At 37.1% G+C, this 24,373-nt stretch overlaps 1 protein-coding gene across 2 annotated transcripts; it reads right to left on the bottom strand.

The window, feature by feature from the left end:
- Nucleotides 1-930: 930 nt before the first annotated feature.
- LOC589233 (vasculin) lies at nt 931-22,941 on the bottom strand. 2 transcript variants are annotated; one of them, XM_030995664.1, is made up of 12 exons: nt 22,721-22,941; nt 19,053-19,888; nt 16,715-16,804; nt 15,962-16,130; nt 13,728-14,188; nt 12,272-12,338; nt 11,068-11,363; nt 10,088-10,327; nt 8,736-9,011; nt 7,587-7,828; nt 5,888-5,990; nt 931-5,184 (listed from the first exon to the last, which is right to left on the bottom strand). In XM_030995664.1, exons 3-12 carry the CDS (start codon nt 16,790-16,792, stop codon nt 5,035-5,037), a joined length of 2,082 nt encoding a protein of 693 aa, XP_030851524.1. In that variant the 5' UTR covers nt 16,793-16,804; nt 19,053-19,888; nt 22,721-22,941; the 3' UTR covers nt 931-5,034. The 2 variants fall into 2 exon arrangements, with proteins under 2 accessions (XP_030851524.1, XP_030851525.1); XM_030995665.1 differs by having other exon boundaries at nt 22,716-22,941.
- Nucleotides 22,942-24,373: the final 1,432 nt, after the last annotated feature.

Here is a 24,373-nt window from a genome sequence, read left to right on the forward strand (position 1 = left end):
GAAGTCAATTGCACTAGTAAAGAAAGGTTAAAACATTATGTTAAGTCATTTAATTAGAATGCAACAATATATATTGTTTGTTGAAATTGGTAATTAAGGAATCAATCACTAGGACAATCAATACAGTACAGTTGTAATTAAGCAATTGTGTGGAGCTTTAAAAAAAAAATATTTCGTTAATCAATTAACTAATTATCTCATCTATTTTTATTTTTTATTTTTTTGCATTTTTATTGATTGTTTTCGGTTGGTTAATTACCTTGATCAAAAATTTAATTTCTAAAAAGATATTAATTTATAATTTGATGTGATTGTGAAAGTTTTTGAATTGTTAATTAACTTTGCATTGCAACAAAGGGAAAATTTCCTGGAATTTCACTGAAAATTAGTTAGTTTCAGAAATGAAACATGTTCACTTTAAATAATTTTAGTTTAAAGGTTCACCCCAACATTCTAATGTACCAGTTCTAATCTGATTTTATTTAGGGCGCGTTCATGCTTGATTTTGAAGGCAGAAAGAGCGATTTGTAACGCTCATCGTAAACGCTCATCGTAATCGCAGTTCCACGGTGCACTGTTCATGCTCACTTCTCCAGGCAATTCTCCTTGGGTGGCCTTCAGCTGGATTCGCAAACCTGTGTGCGCATGCTACGTAGACCCACTAGAGGTCAGTGCGTTGACCCCATTTAAACGGGTTTACAAATTGTAAACGCATCTTTTTGTGAGTTTACGATCGGCGATCGTGATCGCCGTTTTTCGGTGATTCTACAAAAGTGAGCATGAACGCAATCGTGTTTTAAACTAAACGCGTAACAGATGCCTGATTCTGGCCGTCAAAATCAAGCATGAACGCGCCCTTAATTATGAATTTGTGAGCATGTATTTTCTACAACAAGACATACATATGTATCGTACAATAAAAGATGAATCTCAAGATTTAACAAACTTTCTTTTCATTTATTGAGACACTTTTCATCATAAACAGCAGAGAATCATTACATTGTGCAGATGCATAATGTGTCATCAAGTTATTCTCTCAATAATATTCATCTTTGTGTATTTTCCACTCATATTTTTCTCTTAGACTCTTTCATCTGTATAAAACAGCAACATTTCTTATGCCTCATTTATTTTGTTCAGAGATAAAAGTTTGACTGAAGTCTGTGCCCTGGTTTTTATCTTGGACACAGAACATAAATGATCTTTCTTTAAAATCCTCACACATAGTTTACACAAATAATATTTGAAACTACACAGGCATTCCTACCATGTCAAGAATTTTCATTCATTTGAAGAACATAACAATTGATGTCTTTCTTTTACTTGCATCATCAAAAATACAGTTGTTCAACCTCCATACAATTCCCAGCAAGATCATGTAGAGAACTCTTGGAGAATTTGTTAAGTTGAGAAAACATGTTGTTTATCGCAACTTAACATCAAATAAACACTCCTGTAATGTTTGTATACAAACGAGGCAAACTGGATTGTTGCCTAAAATAAACTCAATATTTTGTTACAATAAAAATAGAACAAGAAGACACACAAAAAAGATAGCAAATGAAAACAATGCCTTAAACAGAAAAAGGAACAAAACAAATAGCTTTGAACTGAACAAAGTTTAAATGGTGAAAGCATTCATTATTTTCCTCTCAAAGGTCTTTTTCGTTAAATACATCATAACTTGGCAATACTTCTAGATCAAAACACCAACCATTTGAATGTAAGTATAACTCTGAATGTGGTCAATGGTCTTAGATCTTCGATTGCTAATCTTCTGTTGTTGTTGTTGTTATCGTATAAAGTAAACAAAATGTCAAATACAACACTAAACTGAAAGTGATGATTTGATGCAAATAAGGAGAGAGCTTTGTCCAAGACTTGCTGACAAAAAAAAGGTATTGCTGGTTACAAGAAGACTTGCTTAATGATGAGCGTAAATAAACGTTGTTAGAAGTCGTTAGCATGAGTACAAGAAGGGCTTTTGAATCTTTGAACAGTTAGTCCTTTCTGTGTCCAACACACAACCTCAGTGTCTACTGGAATCACTCTATAATTGTATCAACAACAACAGATCTATCATAACAAAATGAGGTGACAATGAAAATAGTTTTTTGACAATAAAAAATGAAGCAAGTAAGTCCAGCAGAAAAAGGAAAAAACACCCCCAAAATCTCACATTTTCCCGGATAAACTCTACACAATAGCATTTGAAAAGAAAAAATATACACATGTTTCTGGAAAATAAATCATATGTCGTAGGTCAGCTTGACCATTTCATTTAGTTTATAAGGCTCCATAAATTCCTCCCGGTTTAATGTCCATCCATGAGTACCTCAATGTTAATTGGATCTGCAAGATCAGTACTTCCTCATCCGACAAAACCAAAGACAATTATTACTTTACAATAAAGCACATCTGGATAGAATCACTGGTAAGACACAATAAGAATAAAATCCATCAACAAAAAAATAAATTTATACCAACATAGATAGTCCTCTCAACGTTGCTTCAGATAACAATCTAGGCGGTCAGTTCTCCTCTAAAATCATCATAATTCGGTGTAACCTATTCTGCTCTTCCTATTTGTCTCATGGATTTACACATTTTCCTTTATTCTCGTCCATCTTGTGTCTCCTGTAAGAAGCGTAAACTCTTTGGAAAGACACTTCAATCGTTTTGTGTAAGCTGGCAACAAGGTATTTCCACACACAAATATTTTACATGAAAAGAAAACAAATTGCTCTTGATGTGAAACTGTAAATTGCCTGTGTTCAATTTATTATCAAGGTGCATTAGTTTTATCACACAGGCAATATGCAATATCAATCGATTCCAATTTATAAAGAGATCAGGGCATAATTAAAGGTGCGACTTGATCCTGTTAAATCAGTTAATTTGTTTTGACTCTGAATTTGGGATAGCAATAAAGTGATCTAATCTAAACTAATATATTTCTAGCATGGGTCGGATTTTGTTTTAAACCATAAACTGCCCTTTTCTTGAATTAAATAAAAAGATAATAAACACTTATCTCATTCATAAAATGCTTTTATTAGTAATATCCCCTCCTAATTAGAAGATACCAGTCTTCAACTGAAAATGCAGGAGCTCTCAGCAATCTGACCCCAGACGGCCGTCTCAACTTCACCGCCATCTTGTTGAAAGTGCAAACACTTATTAATTTCATAACATGCGTTTCAACAGGATGTAAGCGGCGACTCATCCGACAGTTTTGGGAGAAGATACTCAATCTACTGAAATAGCCCTCACAGAGAATTGTACTTTTTCTGGGGGTGGGGGTGGGGGGTGAACTTTTTGCTCAAAATTGTAAACAAAGCTTGATATCAGTAAGCAAAACAAGCTATAAGCGTTCTACTTCAAAGTGCATTTTTACAAGCACTAACAAACAGATAAAATACCCTATATTACTTTAACACCGGAAACTGTCACAAATTGTAAACGATGAGAGATTTCTACAGCAGAAACTATTGTGAATCGCCAACAAAATTAGCATTGTGTTAGTTGTGGTTGAAATTCGTGAACATCTCGAGCTCGCAAACGTTTCCAGTTTTACAGTATTATTGCAGACAAAATGCTATTTGATCTGGAAAACTTGTTGGCATAATATGAAAAACACTGAATAAAATGACTAATGTATGCAAACAATGAGAGATTCAACAAACAGATCAGTGAAAAATCAGACGTATGATCCATGAATGAAAACACGCAGAAATTGAACGAAGAGATCAGTAAGAAATCAGATTGATGTAGAAAAATGGTTCATTTTAAAAATTGCAATAAAAACTTTTGTTTCAGTACAAAAAAGACACACCGTATGATTGGAAGTACAAGTATGATATATATATAGATTTTTTTCTTGGAAGATACAACATGATTCCTTTCACTCCCTTTGTCTTTTCTCTGCTCCCTTCATCTTTTCTTTTTCCTTTTCTTCATATAAACATAGTTAAATGATGACAATGTTTGTCAAACATTAAAAGTAAGCACTTGGGGAAGAATATGTTACAAAACTAGAAAATACAATCTGTTTCCATATTGTTATCTGCAGAAAGTACACTTTAGCAGATTGTGTTTATCTCACAATAAAAGCATCTGTGTGTGAGAGATACAAATTAAGTGAAGCCTTTTTTATATTTGTTTACTTTTTACTATCGTTGTGCTTTTCTTCATTTGTAAGCAAAGTGAACGGTGTACTGGGGCCGTGACCTTTGGCAGACTGTGTTAAATAACAAGCTACATCTTGATATTTTGAATGGTAAACAAAAAGATAATATTTGATAGCAGGTGAGAGTATCAGTCTGTATGCCCAAGAAAGGATAAGTTACCATCCAAGTCACATGACATGTTCATAAGTCACCTGACACTAATGAAAATAAACAACTCTGTAAAGCTTGTATTTAGAGCCAATGTTTACAAAAAGGCAAATTATTGTCACTATTATTCTTTTCCTTAACAAAATACCATCAAACATACCTGGTCCGTTTTACAATTATATTGCCCAACTTGTAACTGAAAGAACCCCTTCATGGGAAATAAATTGGTAGCATTTCGTGGGCATTTATTAAGGTGAGCATGTGTGCAAAACATTCTTTTCATTTATCAACTTGTAAACATATTTTCCACTGCTGCTGAAAGTGGTTATCATGAAGTGGAATTCACTCATAAAAAACGAACAAGACCAATTGAGATATGATCTTTCAGTACTCAATTGTTTTTGAACCACTGTCACTTTCTGACCTCCTTGTTAGTAATGAAAAAGGTGCACAGCTCCTGTCCTATCAATATTCCAAACATTGATTTCCAGAAGATGAAACAAACACACCGAACAAACTGTATGAACACAAAATACTGTTGCATTCATGAGGCACAGAGTTATTTATCGTGGATGTATTGCAAGGATTTGCATCAGAGAGAAGCACTGATTCGTCGACGATGAAGAGCAAAATGTTCTGTTCCATTACGTAAGAAAGACCACCGATCGGTTCATACTGAAGGAGAGGCCAGCCGCTACTATAAGTCATCATCATCCGAGGACTCATCGGAGGAGGAGCTGAGCTCTGCGTCTTCGATCGCCATGGTCGTCATGGCGTTCATGACAGGATGAGGGATGAGGTTGAGGATGATGGGCTGAGCGGGACGACTGAAACCATTCTTACCCATCTGTATGAGAGGAGTAAAGGGAAAGGAGGAATGGTTGATGTACAGGTGCGATAGAAAAGTCAAACATGATTAAATGCACATAATAATAATAATAATAATAATAATATTTTATATTTATATAGCGCACATATCCACCATGCAAGGCGCTTCAACTATTACCCCGGCTCTGCTAGGCAGCCGATTTCGGCGCTCACAGCATTCAAGGAATTCCGTCCTACCGGTACCCATTTAACACCTGGGTGGAGAGTGGCAAATGTCACTGTGGTGAGGAGGTACACTGTACCATGTGATTATGTTCATTCTTTGAACGCAGACTATAAAGAATTTACGAAAGGAATCACAAAAAAGTAGGAGAATGGCAAATCCAGTCACCAAAACCATAGCAATAAATAATTTTAAAAGAGCCTTCAAGGAAAAAGACACTGAAATTTGGCACTACACCTTCTATCTCCTCTACTTTTTGTTTGCCTATCAACTTGCTTAAAGCAGGACTGCACTACTTGTAGCTACTTGCGCCCTCTATATACAAAACAATGCTTAAATAGTATCCGTTGGTCCCCCATAGTCCCCTTTTTCTTATGTTAATTAAGAGCTGATTTGATGAGATAACCACGTGTCAGTGACCATGCAGGCAGGTCTAATCCCTCCTGGCCAAACTAGTGCAGACAGGCTTTAAATGAGTCAAATAAACCTCTTCACTCACCTGTTGTGACCTGATCTTGAACTCCTTGAGTTCGTCTTCAGTGATCGGTGCGTATCCTTCTTCATTGTCACTGTGCTCATGCCAACCCATCTCTTGCAGTAACCTGATGTGAGAAAAGAAATCAATGTATTTCAGAGGAATGACCATCAGAAAACTGTATAAAGGTAAAGACCACTTTTGGAAACCCACCCCCCCCCCCCTCTCAAAAAATGAAATGGAAGCTCTTATTACCAATCATGTGAAAAAATATGTTTTGACTAATACGTGATGATACAAATTGATAATTGATACTAATTGATATATTTGGTAATTTATCATATCTATCCGGCCTGGATATACATCTATACAGTCCCATATACATCTTTCTGTGTACAGTGCTTGTAACTTTACCAAGACTGGGCCAAATTTCTTATCATTTTGATGATTCCAGAACCTTGCAGTACACACCAATACTTATATACTAGATAATCAACCTTTTCTGATCAATTCCACAACGTTCTTTCACAATGCAATCGCATGACCAGAACTTAACTGTATCTTTAAACTGTTTTCCCTCATGTGGGCCATTCATTTTTGAAATATTTCTCTCACACAGAAGTCATCTCACTTTTTTCATGTTGATAATCTTATCTTCAACAGGCGTAGATTTTGTTGATGAAAGTGATATTTGTTTCACTTTACAAAGAAAGGCCCAAATGCGCATGTCACATTCTAACTCTATTTGTAACGTATGAATTGTACTACAAATGCCTTTTACACCTTGTTAAAGGCATCGTTTAACAATGTTAAATCTGAGATGCATGGCCCTACGTGTTATCAAAGTCTTTGATATGGTGTAATATTCAAGCCCTGAACAAATGTGCTTCAAAATGATCATTGCGTGGCCGGTTTCACCATACTCATTTTCCCCAATAGACTTTTGTGTTATAAAAAACCGTTAGGAAAACGTTTTTTGACATTTTGATTTCCAATCATAAATATCTTGATAATCTCAGACAGGCGATCATCCAGGAAGAATCTGAGGCAAAGATACCCAATCCCTTTAAATGAGATATGTAATACTTGAATTTCATGTTTTACCACAAATGACAAGCAAATATTTTCAAGCCATTTTCACAACACTAAACCAGTTTGTAGGAAGACATTCATTCAGGTGCCTGTGGATAGCATGGTTCCTGGTTCCAGTCCCGCCGCGGCACTTATGTCATTTGGCAAGACATTAATCTACATTTGCTATACTCCACCTAGGTGAGGTAAACGGGTACCCGGTAGGAAGAAATTCCTTGAATGCTTGAGCACCTTTTTATGGTAACTCAGCTAAAGCTGGGGTATTGGTATGATTGCAGGGCCCTCAGGGAGAACAGTATGAATACTGATGAGGCTACCCTGGATAAACAACACATTTCGTCGCCTGGTTGGCAGAAGGGCGTTAGTTCGAATTTCAGGTCAATAATGAAAATTTAGGCAGAAGGGCGTTAGCACTAAATCGCCTCTAACTTTTATAAAACTGACTTATTTCCAAGAAAATAATTGTGGCCGTGTTCTACTACAACATTTCTATTAGTCTTTTATGTTTTCAACCAATTTTCGGGACGGAAAGCAGTTTAAATGCGAATAATTCGAAAAGCAGTTTTCAAATCACTCGCGCAATAACGCCCTTCTGCTACCCGGCCAACGATATTATTAATATTATTATTACCTTTTCTCTGCTTCTAAACTACTGGAAAGCTCCATCGGTTGACAGTCCAGGAGGTTCTGCTCGTTGAGGGGCATGTCCATACGGCCATTGTTGGTGACCAAGTCAAGGTTGTCATCGACGTCCTTGTCATTCTGGCCTTCATTGTCGTAATGGCCATTGCACTTGCTGATGGGTAGTTGGTTGTTGATTATAGTATCTTGTCTAGGCTCGACTATGTCTAAATCTTCAAAGGGGTCTGGTTGCTGCAGAAATCAAATAATAACATTAAAGGTAATACTAAGTTTTGGGAAATTGTGAAAATTGGCTGGAGAGTGATTCTTTATATTGTTTCGATATATTTGGATGCCCCTGTGGATGAATTCTAAGCACTAGAAAATTTAGCCCCTAAAACACTTCTGCTTTCGAGAAAAATTGAATACAAATTTACTGGTGCTCCCAGTAAATTTTGATAAATTTCAAATAGCGCCTACGGCCATACAATGATAGCTGCAACCATGAAAATCTCAGAATATGTAGTTGTGATATATAATTTCCAAATAGGAATAGCCAATCAGTCAATTTTAGTCAAGAAACATTGCTTTATAGCTAAATTGATATATTGACCTTGAGAGGGAGCTATACAACATAAACAGTTTATTATTTATAAATTCATCACTTTAGACTCGATTTCAACCGCGACAACGATCGCTGAATATTGTACGATCGCACATGCTTCCAATATGTTCATTTGAACCAAATTCATGACCCCATACCAAAACTTTGTATTACCTTAAATAATAATTATAATGCAGTGAAACCTGCAAGTAAAGACTGATTAAGGGAAACAAAAAAAAGTGGTCTTTCTACACAGGTAATTGCTAAAGCCTGTTTTACTATACATGTAATACTGGTTTCATATTTCAAGCTTTTCCATGAATTAACCAAAGCCCTTGGTTAGTATAAGTATTAAGTGAGTTATATCTCGACACAAGTGTATTTAGAAGAAGATAAAGACATTTTTGTTGGCTTTTTTTATCAGACTGCTTAGGAAGCATGCATGGGTTGGGCTTGCAAATAAGCAACCAGAAGACCAACGACTTTACGTCCTCTCCGAGGGACTTAGTAATGCATATTGATTATGAGCACTGAGCAGGAAATGTAACAACATACCTGGTAAATCGTGGTAGCATTTGTCTTTTCGTACTGCTTGGTGGAAGACCTATTGTAGTTGTGATAGTGACCAGATTGGTCATTGTGGTTGTTTGTGTAGTGGTCAATGCCATTGACCAGAGGCTCGCTACTGAGCGGTAACCTTGGAGAGTCCACGCTCCCGGTGCGACGCAGCTCCTTCAGGAAGTCAACCTTGTCCGTCCGCTTGACCTTTGACACAGTCACCATGCGAGGGGTGGGAATGTCTATGGCAGAGGTGGAGCGCGGAGAGCCCTGCTGTAAGCGCAAAATACAAACATAATAATAATAACAATAGCCTAGTCCCATATACATCTTTCTGTATACAGTGCTTGTAACTTTACCAAGACTGGGCCAAATTTCTTATCATTTTGATGATTCCAGAACCTTGCAGTACACACCAATACCTATATGCTAGATGATCAACCTTTTCTGATCGATTCCACAACGTTTCTTTCACAATGCAATCGCATGACCAGAACTGGTCTTTACCTTTAATATAAAAGCATCAATGAACCATATAATTTCAACAAAGTTCAACAGAACCAAGTTTAAATAATTGTGATTTATTTCAAAGTAAAAATAAGTATTAAAGCTCTGTACATATAGATTACAATGTTAATTAAAAAAAATATCCTTATGTGAACCTACATTTCATTAAGCTATTTTAAAGATGCACAGAAGTGGGTTTTCATTAGGAATATGACACCATTCTGTTGTTTACAAAGTAACAGGTGTTGTCATTTATCAATAGTGGATTTCACTTCTCCAACAAACGGGTCTTGTATAATGCACTGTGCCCTAGCCTACCACCTTATGGAATTCTCATCATACATATCATATTTCCCTCGCACTTGAGGTATAGGCGAGTTGGAGTATTTTCTGGTGGGACCACAGGTTTCGCTGGTTCAGAGAATAAGCCAGTTCATAGTTGCAGTCTGGGCATGAGCAGATAATACATGCAGGCAAAATACTGGATACATGCTCATGAAAGTTATTTAATCATTATTCATTTATGCACAAGAAGTGCACTCCATGATACACAGGTGGATGTATTCTTTGAAAAGGGGAAACAAAGGCTATTTATGTAGCACCTCCATCGCTGTAGGAGTAATTATTTCAATATGTACAAAGTGGGATCTCTTCATGTTTTGAAGATCTGATATCATTCGAGGTCATTTTGGACATGTGCTAACCGTGAACTGGTCTATTTTGCACACACTTTCACATTAAATAGTAATTCAACCAAATCTCATGTCGGCAGTTTATGATGAACAGCACATGGATACTGACTACTGTGTGGCTTTAACTACGATATATAATTCACAAAATACCTCTTTCACTGGAGGGTTGGAGGAAGGTTGTGATGAAGCTGCGTTTCCCGACGGCGATGGCAGAGACGTCGACGATGATGTAGATGAAGAGGAGGAGGTGGAGGAGGACATTGATGATGACGGTGATGGTGATGATGAGGATGATGATGTGAGAGGAAGTGCTGACTTGTCTTTATTACTGATGACAGGAGCTGGGCGGATAACCACTTCCTTCGCAATGGCTTTCCTTGGTGTGGTGGCCTGCTCAAAAATTGTAATTGTAAAGGCATTTCATGACGATAGAATTTCTTTTTTCATTATTTATCATTTACACCTCATAAATTGACTGATTTAGTTCTTTTGTTGAAAAGTCAAAGGCATTCAAACTAACCTTGAGTTCTGGTAATGAAACAACATTTTGAACAATGTGCATAAGCAATGGTGAATTCATAATAATGAACTAGTGGTAATCCTAATATATTATGGGGTTGTTTAGACAAGCAAAATGTAGAATTAAACAACAAAATGGAATTCATCCAAAAGAAACACATAATAGTGAACTTGTGTGTGTTTAAGAATTACTGACATTTATCTGGGGTAGCAAAACATAGTAGCAAAGCACTAGAACTAATCCAACATGTAAATATTAAAACTAATGAGCACCTTACATGCTTACTAGCATTGTCCTTTCTCCACTAAGTGGAATGTGGAAGCTTCATGATGTAATGGTATCGACTCTCGTCTTTCAGTCATAAGGTCTTGAGTTTGAATCCCGCTCCAGGATGTTAATTTCATCCACGGTGTGCTGCACTCCACCCAGGTGAGAAAATGGGGACCTGGTAGGAATTTATTCCTTGAAACGAAGAGGACCAGATAGTTGCTCTGCTAAAGCCAGGGTAATTATGCCTCATTATCGTAGGGCGCTTAGAGATTTCTGATTAAGTAAGTGTTAGGCGCTATATAACCACATATAATTATCAATAAACAAAGATTGATCATACCTTTGTAGGAGCAGAGGACTTGGGGACGAGCGACTTGTAGACACCGGAGCTGACCGAGGAGAGGGGCACTGCCCCACGCCCTGTCTTGGCTCCCTTGTTCTGCACCGCCTGCTGCATCCCGCCCACCTTGCTACCCGACGTCAGGTTGCTTACACCGTTGACACCAGAGGGCGACATCTTGCCTGCTGTGGGCTGGGAGCCATTGGTAGTTGGTAAGTCGCTGACTGTTATTGATTTCTGAACAAGTTGCAGTTTCTTGCCGCCTATGCTGATGTTGGAGGTACCCGGCCGTTTCTCTGCAAGAGGGATCAATGGAGAGGGAGTGTGATGATGGCTTCCATTTCATATTTTTATAAAGCATGTTTTAAATTTCCTTAAAGGTATCGTTTAACAATGTTAAATCTGAGATGCAAGACCCTGCGTGTTATCAAAGTCTGTGGTATGGTGTAATATTGAAGCTTTAAACAAATTGCACTTCAAAATGATCATGAAGTTCCTCAAAAAAGTAAAAATCTTTGAGTAACCGGTTTCACCATACCCATTTCCCCCAATGTTATAAAAACCATTAGGTCAATAATTTTTGAAATTTCAATTTCCAATCATAAATATCTTGATAATCAGACAGGCGATCGGCTTGTTAAAGTCATGGGTTCCTGACTGTTTTTAATTATCATTGCAGCATGAGCTAAATCTAGGATTTTGTTTCAGAATCTGAGGCAAGGATCCCCAATCCATTTATGGGACAAGAGTCAAGAGATCCATATTAGCCTTGCTACATCAAATGACACAACAATTCTATTCCAAAGTCCACTGCATGTACATTATATTTCCAGTTGTTTCCTTTCCATTCAGTACAATATCTGTAACAGAAATGGAACATACAAATGGTTACACCAACGGCAGTTCTTTGAATAATGATATCAATTAATAACCACTATCAAAGAATGTTCCATCAAATGGTTTTCAAGAAAGAAAAAAAAGAGTGCAAGATATTCCATTAAATCTCACTAATTTTAGTTTTTTTACTGGCAATGTAGACCTAGTGGCAGAGAAACAAATATTTACGAAACAAGGGGGGGGGGGTGGAAGAGAGAGAGGAAGAGAGAGAAAGAGAAAGACGATGACAAAGGAGACCCTTAGGGTGAAGGAATAGATAAGGGGGGGGGGGAGAAATTAAACTCTTAACAATGTGGCATTTTCTTACCCCATGCTCCAGCAGGTTTTGAGGATTCCTTTTTGACTTCACGGTTAGCTTCGCCAGATAATGAGGGCTGCAAATTAAAAATAAAGTATGAATAATCAGGTAAAAATTTAACTAGCACTTTGTCTACTCTTTTTTAATATTTGTGTGTAGCACTTTGTCTACTCTTTGTATTATGACCGTGTTCTTCTATTTTTGTCATTTAAAGTACTGTCTTGTCCTGTTCTCGTCTCTGTTGGTATCCCCCCTCCCTCCCCCCCCCTTTCTCCCCTATTTTGTAGTTATGGACTTGTTAATTTAGTTACTCAACATTCCTAAGTATCATTTGAGGTGTTCACACTTGTACAAGCATTGCTTTTTAGTGGACCCCTCTGTTTCCAATATGTATTTCTACATTTGTTGTAAATGTTTTAATTGATTTGTAATGTTTTGTTAGAACCATAAATAAAGTGAAATTGAAAAATTGAAATTGAATTGAAAATATAATAGCACTTTAATAACATTTAATACATAAAAAGCTATTTTCATTTAAAAATGTAGCATTTGTAATGTCAACCCGACTAATGTATCTACATTGAAGTACGAAATGCAGAGTGTTGTGCCCTCTCGTAAACATGTAACAGCAGTACATGACATGAGCAAATAAATTGTTAATCAAGGGCAGGCTACTCTGCATCATCTTACTCTTATTCAAAATTATACTTTAAACAAAAAATCATCATCAAGTCATCATCAACAAGTAAACACGGTACAAAAAAACTTGAAGAGTCTCCTCATGACAATGCCACTGGATCCCCAGATGGAACAGTACAGTAAGAATCTTCCCCAGAACTTCAACCTTTCTAAACGAATTACGTAAACATACAGAGCTACATTCACAACACTACATGGGGAAACCCTGTAACAGACACTTGGCAGCAGTTTTCATGATCTCTCAACTTTCTGCCAAGTCCAAGTTACTCACGTTTTGAACATCACATATGTTGCGCGGGTGGCACAAACAAACATATGATCTGCGTTGAGGTCACATAATCTCCCTTATTACTCATTGGACAACTACTCTGGCAACCAGAGGAACTGGTGTAAGGTAAGGGTACAGCTGTTCTTCATAATCATTGTCATATTATTACTATATTATGTAATACCTGCCCTGCATATACATGTAAAACCTAAAATCCTGCATGGCTAGCAGGCATCAAACACACAAGTTCATGAATGCATTGATATTTCATGCAAAATGTCTTCTATATACATGTACATCAGAGCCATCTATACACAGTTTGGCCAACCTGGTTCCAGTTGGACACAATATGGCAACTTCTGCTTTGTTGGGCAAGCACAAAACAAAAGAATATACGTCACGTTGTGACCCAGTAAAAGCAAGTTGGCCAAACTCTGTGTATAGGTACCCCTGATGTACAGTACATTTCACAAGGAAGGAATAGCAAAGACCACTCACAAAGTCATGACTAGATAAGGCACTTTTGTCTCCATTTGTTTTCCCTTCATCTCCTTTGGCACTGGCTGCATCACCTTTCCTAACTCCTCCTCCCCCTCCATTCTCCACACCATTAGATTCCCCGTTCTCAGGACCAGCCTTGCCGTTCACGCCTCCGCCACGCCCATGCCTACTGCCTCCTCCTCCGTACCGACCACGCCCCCCATCACCACCACCGTAGCTCCTGCCTCCATGGTGGTAGCCGTGAGGGTCGAGCCGGTTGAGGTTGTGGTGGAGGGGCGGAGGTCCGCCACGCTTGGGGTTGAAACTATAGTCCAGAGAAGAGGGAAAGTAGCCCATGGAAGGGGGTGGGGGAAGGAAGCCATTGTTCTGGTTGAGGGGTGCATAAGCGCTGGGAAGCTCTGAGTGACGCAGGGGGTCTTCTAGTGAGTGGTAGCGGGGTCCTGGTCGGAATCTTTTCTCTGCAAAAATGAGGAACATGGCTCCTTTAAGATCTTAATTCAACAACACATGTCTGACATCCCAGTTGTACATATACTTTTTGTTCTTAATATCTTGACAACAGATGAAAATCCTTAACAAGATCTAGGTGATACCATAGAGAAATTGAATCTGAACATAAATTCACTTACATCACCAAGAAATTACACATTACAAAAGAAAACCACTGCAAATGTGCATTCCAAATCAACATGTCATTTTACAATTATTTTCCTTAGCAGTTACACCCTGAACAAGCATGGAGGTTACTTTTATCAATTACACTACAAGAGAATCTTATATCAAAGTTCAAGCACTCTAATCTATAAAAAAACTAGATGGAATTTTGACTGCGCGCAGTCGAAAATGATGCCTCCGCCATAGAGCAATTTAAACAAGTTTGGAGTTTAAATCTCCAGTGGTTCTTGAGATATCATGATAACAATCTCAATGTATGGAATTTCATAAGTTGACCTCTGTGACCCTTGACCTTTGACCTACGTGCTCCAAAATCTAATCAGATTGTCTTCCTATGGTGATAAACACTATCATTAAGTTTGAAGTTTAAATCTCCAGTGGTTCTTGAGATATTATGATATGGTGATACATACTATCATTAAGTTTGAAGTGAAAATTCTCCAGTGGTTCTTGAGATATCGCGATAACGATCTCAATGTATGGAATGTCATAAGTTGACCTCTGTGACCCTTGACCTTTGACCTACGTGCTCCAAAATCTAATCAGATTGTCTTCCTATGGTGATACACACTATCATTAAGTTTGAAGTTTAAATCTCCAGTGGTTCTTGAGATATTATGATAACAATCTCAATGTATGGAATTTCATAAGTTGACCTCTGTGACCCTTGACCTTTGACCTACGTGCTCCAAAATCTAATCAGATCGTCTTCCTATGGTGATACATACTATCCTTAAGTTTGAAGTTTTTACATCTCCAGTGGTTCTTGAGATATCATGATAACAATCTCAATGTATGGAATTTCATAAGTTGACCTCTATGACCCTTGACCTTTGACCTACGTGCTCCAAAACGTAATCAGATTGTTTTCCTATAGTGATACACACTATCACTAAGTTTGAAGTTTAAATCTCCAGTGGTTCTTGAGATATCATGATAACAATCTCAATGTATGGAATTTCATAAGTTGACCTCTGTGACCCTTGACCTTTGACATACGTGCTCCAAAATCTAATCAGATCGTCTTCCTATGGTGATACATACTATCCTTAAGTTTGAAGTTTAAATCTCAAATGGTTCTTGAGATATCGCGCTAACAAACTCAATACAAGGAATTTCATTAGTTGACCTCTGTGACCTGTGACCTTTGACCTACCTACTCCAAAATCTAATCAGATCGTCTTCCTATGGTGATAAATACTATTCCCGAGTCTTAAGTTTAAATCTTAAATGGTTCTTGAGATATTGTGATAACGGTCAAACGGGACGGACGTACGGACGTACGGACGGACGTACGGACGGACGTACAGACGTACGGACGTACGGACGTACGGACGGACAACCCGAAAACATGATGCCTCCGGCACCACCTTCGGTGGCGGAGGCATAAAAACATATAGCCTGAAAAAGCCTGAAACAAAGCAGTGACCGAGTTTCAAATCCAGCAGCCCTTTCTTATTAATGATACACAAACTGGAAAATGATGCCTGTTTCGCAGCTTACAACAAAATATCAGTTAAAAGTCAATACTAATGACTCCTGTCAAGCAAGCTTACCATCTCGGCTCCGGTATCCATGGATGTTGGGTTGCTGGGTGTGGTTAGGAGGGAAGCCTGGGAAGGACTCGTTAGAGGGGTGTCTGCTACGCTGCCGACCCCCATCAGGGTGTGGGGAGGGGTACTTAGAGCCTGCTCTGTGGTGGTCTGAATGAGGTTTCGCTATAAGCTGTGGAGAGAGAGAGATCATAAGGGGAAGTGTTTAGTTTCATCACAAATAAGTATATTAAATCTAATGAAGACAGACAAATTTGAAGCCAGTATATGTTTGTCAACTTCAAGTTAAAAACTGTTCTTCTATTTTGTAGTTTGACTTTTTAAGTACGTAATTATGTCAAATCATATTCTTCTCAATAATACCAATGTGTATGGACATTTCTAAAAAAATCAATATTGTTGTTGTAATAAAATTTGAATTGAATTAAGTTAAATTGAATTGAATAGTGTTTAAAACTCTGTACAAAACTAGCATATTATTATTTTTCCTCTGTGCTTTCCATCTCATTTTACCAGGGCATCACAGCTTTACAGTATTGGCAAGATATAAGTGAGATCACGGACTTGCATATACTGTAATATACAATTATTTTGAAACATCATGGATTGTTATTCCACATCTGGACAATGGAAACCTCTTACGTGTGTAGCTTGAAATTAGCTTTTAAAACGCAAACATTAACAATGGTAACATTCATATTTTCTATTGGGGTATTTCCCCTTGGTTCTTAGTAGGGTATTCCCCTTGATTCTTACCTGGTTGTCATTGGGGATCTTGAGCCAAGATGGAGCAAAGTCATGCTCAGGAGGGTTGGCCATGGTAGCCACTGGCATACCATACTGGTCCTAGCACAGGGATAAACATGTGCAAAAAAATTATTAGTTGTATTAAGAGTCAAGAATTATGGCGTACCATACTGGTCCTATCACACAGATAAACATGTTAAAAGGTTTTGAGCCGAGAAGAAAAAAAAGGCCTACATATACACATGTATAATTATGTGTATATGTAGGCCTTTTTTATCATGGTTTGCATCATGGTTTGCAAATAAAGTGCCTGGGTCATCATAAATTGATTAAAAAAAAGTATCTTACAGGTTGTGAAAAAGTACCCAGATGACTGTGCCATCTTTTCTGCGGAGCACAAAGTATTAAAAATGTGAATAGGTATGCATTTAAATACCCATAGGCTAAGAAAGTGGAAGTACTTTAGTACATGCACCTGCACTACCCTTTGCAAAATGCTGGACGTGAGGACAAAATTGTTTTGCTCTCTGTGTTTGATGTTGAATGTAATACAAAAACACAAGAATGTTACATACAACATTGAGGTACTAGATTTCATAAAATCAATAATAGTAATATTAAATGGAATTTCTTTTGAGAGATACAAGGGTATATCCCACTCGCTTTGAGAATACCTCAGCTGTCGTGCTGACTCATGAAATATGCTCATCAGCTTGTGGGATACACAGGTGTACCTCTTCGTTCGCACTCAGGGCCATTCAATTATACAATTACTTGCGTTGAAGTTTCTCTGCAAGAGCAATTGTCAAGAGGTGTTCTTCCTGGCAAACCAGAAAATTTCTAAAATTGATAATAACAGCCATATTCACAGGAAGAAACTTTCGCGAACTGCAAAAAGTCAGTGCTGTGTCAATTGTGATTTATTCACTTAGCAGCATGAAACTTTCTCAAACCAATCGCAAAATTCATAAACATTTCGTGCACTCATTAATTTGTGGATCATACATGAGAAGTTCTAAACTTTTGTCACTTCATTACCGGTATCTGCATTTTTTGGGGTCTTAAACTCTTAATTATTCATTGTTCCACTCAAAAGCAATAAAAAAAATCATCAGAGGAAAAGTGGGCTTTTAGATATTCAGAATTTGTTCAGATCCTTGGAAATAAACATCCTACATGTACATGTAAGTATAATAATCAGTAGAGTAGTATGGGCAACTTTCACACCTTTCTTAAGTAAATTTGTTTCACTCTCGTTAGTGCTTTTAAACTCTGATTGTACATTACATGAACAAAAAAAATGTGTGTGTGTTTAGGGGTAGGCTTTCATTTAAGGAATCCCTCATTTCTGCCTATCCTAAATGCTCTCATAAATGGCCAATGTAATGTTTATCATTATCTTGTTCTCTATTTAATCATTCCTTACTGTATTTGTATATTTTAAATGTTTTTATGAAGAGTGTTGAATAAACCTTGAATTTGAATGTTGTATGAATAGAACTTTGTTGACAAGCTTGTTACGATGTGTGGGATTATCCCCCTTTTCTTGCCTACCCAAGTTTCCAGTACCTTTGTCAGACTGGATCCTCATATTTCATAATTAAAGGAAACCATGCAATGTTTGTATACAATGTAGTTGCATGGATATGAAAATAGTTGAGGTAATACACGACATGAATGCACATCCTGCTCAATACCACAGAGAACAGCTCAAATGAAAAGTGATAACCTCAAGTCCTCTACTTCTATACTAGTCATGTAACTGAATATCCAATAGAAACTGCTTAGAGCAATTCTGAATTGTTTATCATTCAGTGGAGCGGTTGTTTGGACCAGAAAAATGTAAACAAATTGATCAAAACTGGCTGAAAGCCACTTTCACATGTACATATATGTATATGCAGGTGTCGGACAACTTGTTGTGAGCATAACCTAGTGCTTGGATACAATTAAATTTCCTTATCTTTCTCAGGTCGTTACTCAGCTACATATAGTGAATTATTTCAAACAGTTGTCTTACAATACAGTTCTTACATGTATTTCTACATCTTTAACCAGGGCTCTACACCGACTCTTTTTAACAGGGTTTTCAGATTAAAATTTAAGAGGTTTGTATGAGTGAGCTATCTGATAAAAGGTTATAAAATGGCGGTTAAGAGTTAGAATTCAGAAGTTAGAATTTAGAACATTGTTAGTGTCCAACCGTGCTTTTCTTTTTATCCTTTTTTCATCTATTAACCACAATTACCATGTACATTCATAAGTTTGTCATTGATTTGATTACGTTTGTAAACTTAATTTTTAAAAGTTATCTGTATTTCAAAGTCGAGAAAAGAAAATAACTCACCTCCTGGCCTGAGAACGAATCAGCAGAACAGCGCAGGAAAAACCAGTTATCACCTTTGGCTTCTCAGCTAATGATCAGTCTATCAGGCACAAGCAATTTCTTTCTCGCTCACACTGGAGAAGGAAATAGTCTGGAAACACGTCCAGCTACACAATGTAACTAACTTTTATTTTGGTTACCTCCCCATCTTAATGTCCGGATCAAGGATCAGTTTGTAGAAAAAATGGAAGACGAGGGATTTTTCTCGCAAAAATACAGTTGACTGAAAGCAGAATGATGTTGGGATTGGCGTCAGCTCACATCGAATCGCTGAAGGGTTACTACACTTTTAAGATAACTATCTATTTCGTTTATGAGCATTTCATATCTGTCGGCTTGCGACTTCACAACTTTAGCATCCTGTATTTAATCTATACAATTTGGTGATATTTCTTGATTCTATCCAACAACGACTATTCTGATTTGTCTAAGACCACTGTCAATTCATCTTCTGCAAGCTGTTGTGCAATATCAACTTTAGAAACTTGACTAAATAAAGATTATTATTGCTCGATCTTCTAGAGAGCAAGGAAAAGCCTATATATTTTCTTCCATATCTCTTTCTGCTAGCACTTTTTGAAAAATAATGGGATGGTATGGAATACTTTGCTGGTTAACGTATGGCTTGCGTTGAGTTGAGCTCTAATTATGCAGCCATCTTTTCTTTTCCACTTCTTGTCAGAGTGAAGATAGAATATATGCCTGCTGCCTTCAGCATTGATGATCCACTTTTACAGCTCAATGTTGACTTCTGAGTAGCGAGTGGCTGGGTCAATTTGTTCACCAAAATGGATGTTCTGTTTGAACAAGAAAACACATAAAACATATTAAGCATAAAGCAAAGGTCACAAGAAACGAAGTGAGAAGAAAAAAACACAGCTACATGTACAGTATGTGTACAGTCATTCAACACAAAACACTTTTCAGTTGCTGCTGTTACATGCAAGGATTTGTATTTACAAAATACACTGTGGATTCATGGAATTCAAATTTATTTTCCAATGGAAAAGGGAAAAGGGGTAGATATTTACCTAGGATACTTGTAGTTTAACTTTATTGACATCAAAAGTCATCAGTACATGTACATATGTCACACAGATAAAACGATGTCCTCCATTAAAACTGCAAGAATCAGCTTTATCTTCAAACAACACACACATCATCAGTAATGTAGCAAAACTTCATGTAAACAATGAGAATTGAAGAAATATCAAAATGAGGAAAGTACTTTTTAAGCGCTCACAATTGTGAGGAATACATTAAATGAAATTTTGATAGCCTTTCCATAACCCATTCACAAAGTGAAATGATTAAAGGTGACGTCACAATATGAACAACCTACGTCACACATGAGGGACAATTTTGGATACCCATTGCAATTTTTAGATCCAGCTACCATGTTAACGTTGTATTTGCCACCAGTAGTGATATTTCCTTTATTTTTGGCATTGTGAATGAGATACACTGAATAAAAAATACTTTCTACAAATGTTTGTTTGATTTTGATTTTGTTTTTCGTCACATTTGAGCATAAAAATCTGGAAAATAATCACATATCCTGAGGGCAGGTCCGCGTGTATGTGTCTGATCTCAGAGTGCAAAGGACATTTTGATTGCTGACCTAACGACTCTTCTGGAGCAAATTTACTGTGAACAATAGTATCATTAATTTCTGTTTTTCTCCCAAGTTCCTTCTCCCTTGGGGTACTATCCAAAATATATATTATAGATAGCATATTATTATAGGTAATCTAAAAAGAATAGACCGTCCTGAGCAATGAATTTTTGAAAAATTTAAACTCTAGTAATGATATATTGGACGTTGGACTTGGAACAGATGGGAAATTTGTTATATAAAAATAAGATTGTCATGTCATCCAAACAGAAAGTCCTGATAGTCCTCTCTCGAAAACATACATGCAAAGCTTATTAATTTATTATTTTGAAACTGCTTCAGTTTATGTAGCAGCTTCAAATTATCAAAGGTATGAGTTATGATATCCATACATGTACATATAATATATGGCATAAAACACACTCAGTCACCATGCAGACTGAACTTTCTATCTCAATGCACAATTTAACCAGTAGGGGCGCTGGTCCGAGCATGAGGATCGTCCGCATAAACGAGGATATCCTCATAAACGTGGACAAATTGCGTCATTGACGCTCTGCAGGTTTTGGGTTTCCGAACCGCGCGCTGGCGATGGAAAAAACAGATTTTCTAGAAATTGCATAACTCTCCGAGACTTTCGTTTGTACCGATAATCATGTGTTGCTATTTTATAAAAACAAATAACGTACTTGACCCTGTTGTGCGTAATGTAAATGCAGTGCACACAAGGTTTCTTTGGATTGGTGCCGCCTCTGTGCACCAATGCACACTGGGCCGTGCGTTATTTGTAATTTTGTATAACACCAACAAACAGATGTTCTTCTCTTTTAAAAGTTAAAAAATAGAATGATTCTGAACTCAAGTTGAAGAAAATTTCATTCCAGTCATGTGACGTGTCCAGATCAAATATTGCATTAATTTGACACAAAAATTAATATTCTTCTTCCTCCTCCTTTTTCTCTTATTCTTCCTCCTCCTTCATTTCCAGTAGGGGCGCTGGTCGGAGAATAAGGATAGTCTGCATAAACGAAGATCGTCTTTGTAAACGCGGACCAATGCGTCCTCAAAAACAAGGATCGTCTGCAAAAAAGCAGATGTTCCATATTTTTGATTGGCCCATTGGCGATGCAAAAAAACAGATTCCGGGATGATTTTCTTGATGCATTTTACATTGACTTTATACGGAGACCTTCACGTTATGAGCAATAAATCCTTGGGAAGACGGACAACCCATAAAAGTAGACGATCAACTAGGGTTATTTTCCCCCGCGAAATCCAAATTTAGCATTGCCAGCGGGCGGTTCGGTAACCCGAAACCCGCAGAGCTCCCAAGAAAAAAAATGTCTGCGAAAATGCCGATGATCCTTGTTTATGAGGAGGACGCATTTTTTCCGCGTTTATGAGGATATCCTCGTTTGTGAGGACGATCCTCATTCTCGGACCAGCGCCCCTACTGTACTGATTTCTCTTTTTCTACTCAGAGTCAGACTTCTCAAGTTCTTGTTCTTCTTTTTCTTTTCTACTTTTCATCTTCTTCTAAACAAATCTACTTTTTGGGGGGTCAAATACCTCCACTCTCCTGTTCCTTGGGATGTAGCATTTCAAGACGAGCCGAATGTTCAAATTCAGCATTATTGCTTGGATTCTGTTCGAAGTTGGAGTCGGACATGGACATCACTGTCATCAGATTCACAATCATTCAGATGAATTGATGATTCGTTTTAACTTAAAGTTTAAGATTAAAAACAATAATTTGTATGTCATACATTATTATATCAATCAAATAATCATAAACATTTATTTTCTCCACCAACAATGTTTAATGAAAAGGGCTGTCTCAGTTACATGACGAATTTTTTAGATCTGATCGGCTTGCACGACATGAAAACCGTTGCACTACAAATGTGCACTGAATTGAAATAACACGGCTATCAACGTTACAGCAACGCGTCCCGCGAAAAAAATCAACTTCAACTGAGAACAAAATGACCACAAAGAACGATGCTTACATTACCTCAAAAAATCTTCCGACTGGTTTCTTTCAGCTTAAATGGGTGAAAATATTTTATAGAATCAGCAGCTGGTCAATTTGTAGTATATCGATGAATTTTTCAACTGTAATCGTCAGTGAAACAAAAATATTCAATCAATTCCGCGTTTTGTTGTTGTGTGGTTTTTCCTATCTCGAGCATGCATTGGCATAAAGCAAAGCAACATGGAGGATGTTATCGCTAGCTCTTTTACGCTCGTAATCTCGTTATTATGCATGTAACAGTAAATCTCGTAAACGACGAGATACAAGTCGGCGCAAACATGACTCTCTCAATTTATAATAATATGAGCAACACAATAGTTTGTAGATATTTTATATTGCCTTTATGGTAACCCAAAGAAGCCTTTTCCCCCCAAGTTTTCAATATGAAAAACGTGTTTTTTTTTATGAAAGGGAAGGGGGTGGTGAGCAAAATAATCTTGATTTTATACGCGAAGGGTATAGTTAAATATTCAATTTCGAATGTTATTGTGGGGTAATAATAAGCAACTGATTATCTGTCCCCTTCCAGAATTTTGTTATACAAGTTACATTCTACCTGATGGGGATATTAGGCAAATGTACACCCTTCTTCTTCTATAAGCTAGGCCTTCTTCTTCTTCTTCTTCTTCTTCTTCTTCTTCTTCTCATACTTTTTCTTCTACAACTACTTCTCATTCTTCTTTTTTTCTTCTTCTTCTTCTTTTTCTCTTTCTTCTTCTTCATCTTCTTCTTCTTCTTCTTCTTCTTCTTCTTCTTCTTCTTCTACTTCTTCTTCTTCTCCTTCTTCTTCTCCTTCTTCTCCTTCTTCTTCTTCTTCTTCTTCTTCTTCTTCTTCTTCTTCTTCTTTTTTTTCTTATATATCATATGAAAGGGCAGTGAAATAAGCATCATATGAGTTGCATCATAATGCAAGAAGAGGATCATAGCTTTCCAAATTATGTCATTCATTAATTAATCTCGGTTTCGTTTTTTCTGGGACGCACTGCATATTCCGTAGTATTCTTCTAAACAAAATCTATTTCAAAATGCAATGTTGCAAATAAAAAACTGGCCTCCAGGCCGAACTGATGGGAGAGTTCAGGAAAAAGTACAATCTTCTTTTTCTCCTCTACCTTTGTCCTCCTCCTCCTATATTCCTCCTTTTTAAAGCCTCTCTAAAGTGTTGGGAGCCCTAAAATTTGATGGCAAAATTGCACTTAAATTTTTTCATAATGTGAAAGGGGATGCCATTTAAAATACACGTCAGCAAAGGTTCCCGACACAAATGTGTTGGAAGTCGAATATTGATAAAAGAATATAAAATTTGCGTACAGCACAGAACCCTAAGTTATGCTCCTTTTAATATCGAGTATATACGGCGGGTGGGGGGGGGGGGGGTTTAGGCATCGCGCCATGTCAAATTACTTCTTCATCATATTTTGTACGGAACCTATGCGTTTTATAAGGTTTTGCCATATTTCACTATCAAATAAATATATTCGTCTTTTTGTAAAAGCTAAAAGCATTTGTAACATGTAGGGGCCTAATTATAATTTACAAAGAATTCATATTGTAATATTTGTATATCATGTAAAATTTGGAAACAAAAACTGAAACTGAAACATTGTTTCCCACTAAGAAGAAGGAAATAAC

Source organism: Strongylocentrotus purpuratus, unplaced genomic scaffold (genome assembly GCF_000002235.5).
Source record: "Strongylocentrotus purpuratus isolate Spur 01 unplaced genomic scaffold, Spur_5.0 spur5_scaffold_3, whole genome shotgun sequence".
NCBI classification, from domain to species: Eukaryota; Metazoa; Echinodermata; class Echinoidea; order Camarodonta; family Strongylocentrotidae; genus Strongylocentrotus; species Strongylocentrotus purpuratus.

Excerpts from the sequence above, each read along its gene's own strand:
- LOC589233 (XM_030995664.1), bottom strand. The coding sequence starts at position 16,792 with ATGCCAGTGGCTACCATGGCCAACCCTCCTGAGCATGACTTTGCTCCA. Across the intron at positions 14,189-15,961 it reads TGGATACCGGAGCCGAGATG|AGAAAAGATTCCGACCAGGA; the intron begins GTAAGCTTGCTT and ends TCATTTTTGCAG. Across the intron at positions 11,364-12,271 it reads AAAACCTGCTGGAGCATGGG|AGAAACGGCCGGGTACCTCC; the intron begins GTAAGAAAATGC and ends TCCCTCTTGCAG.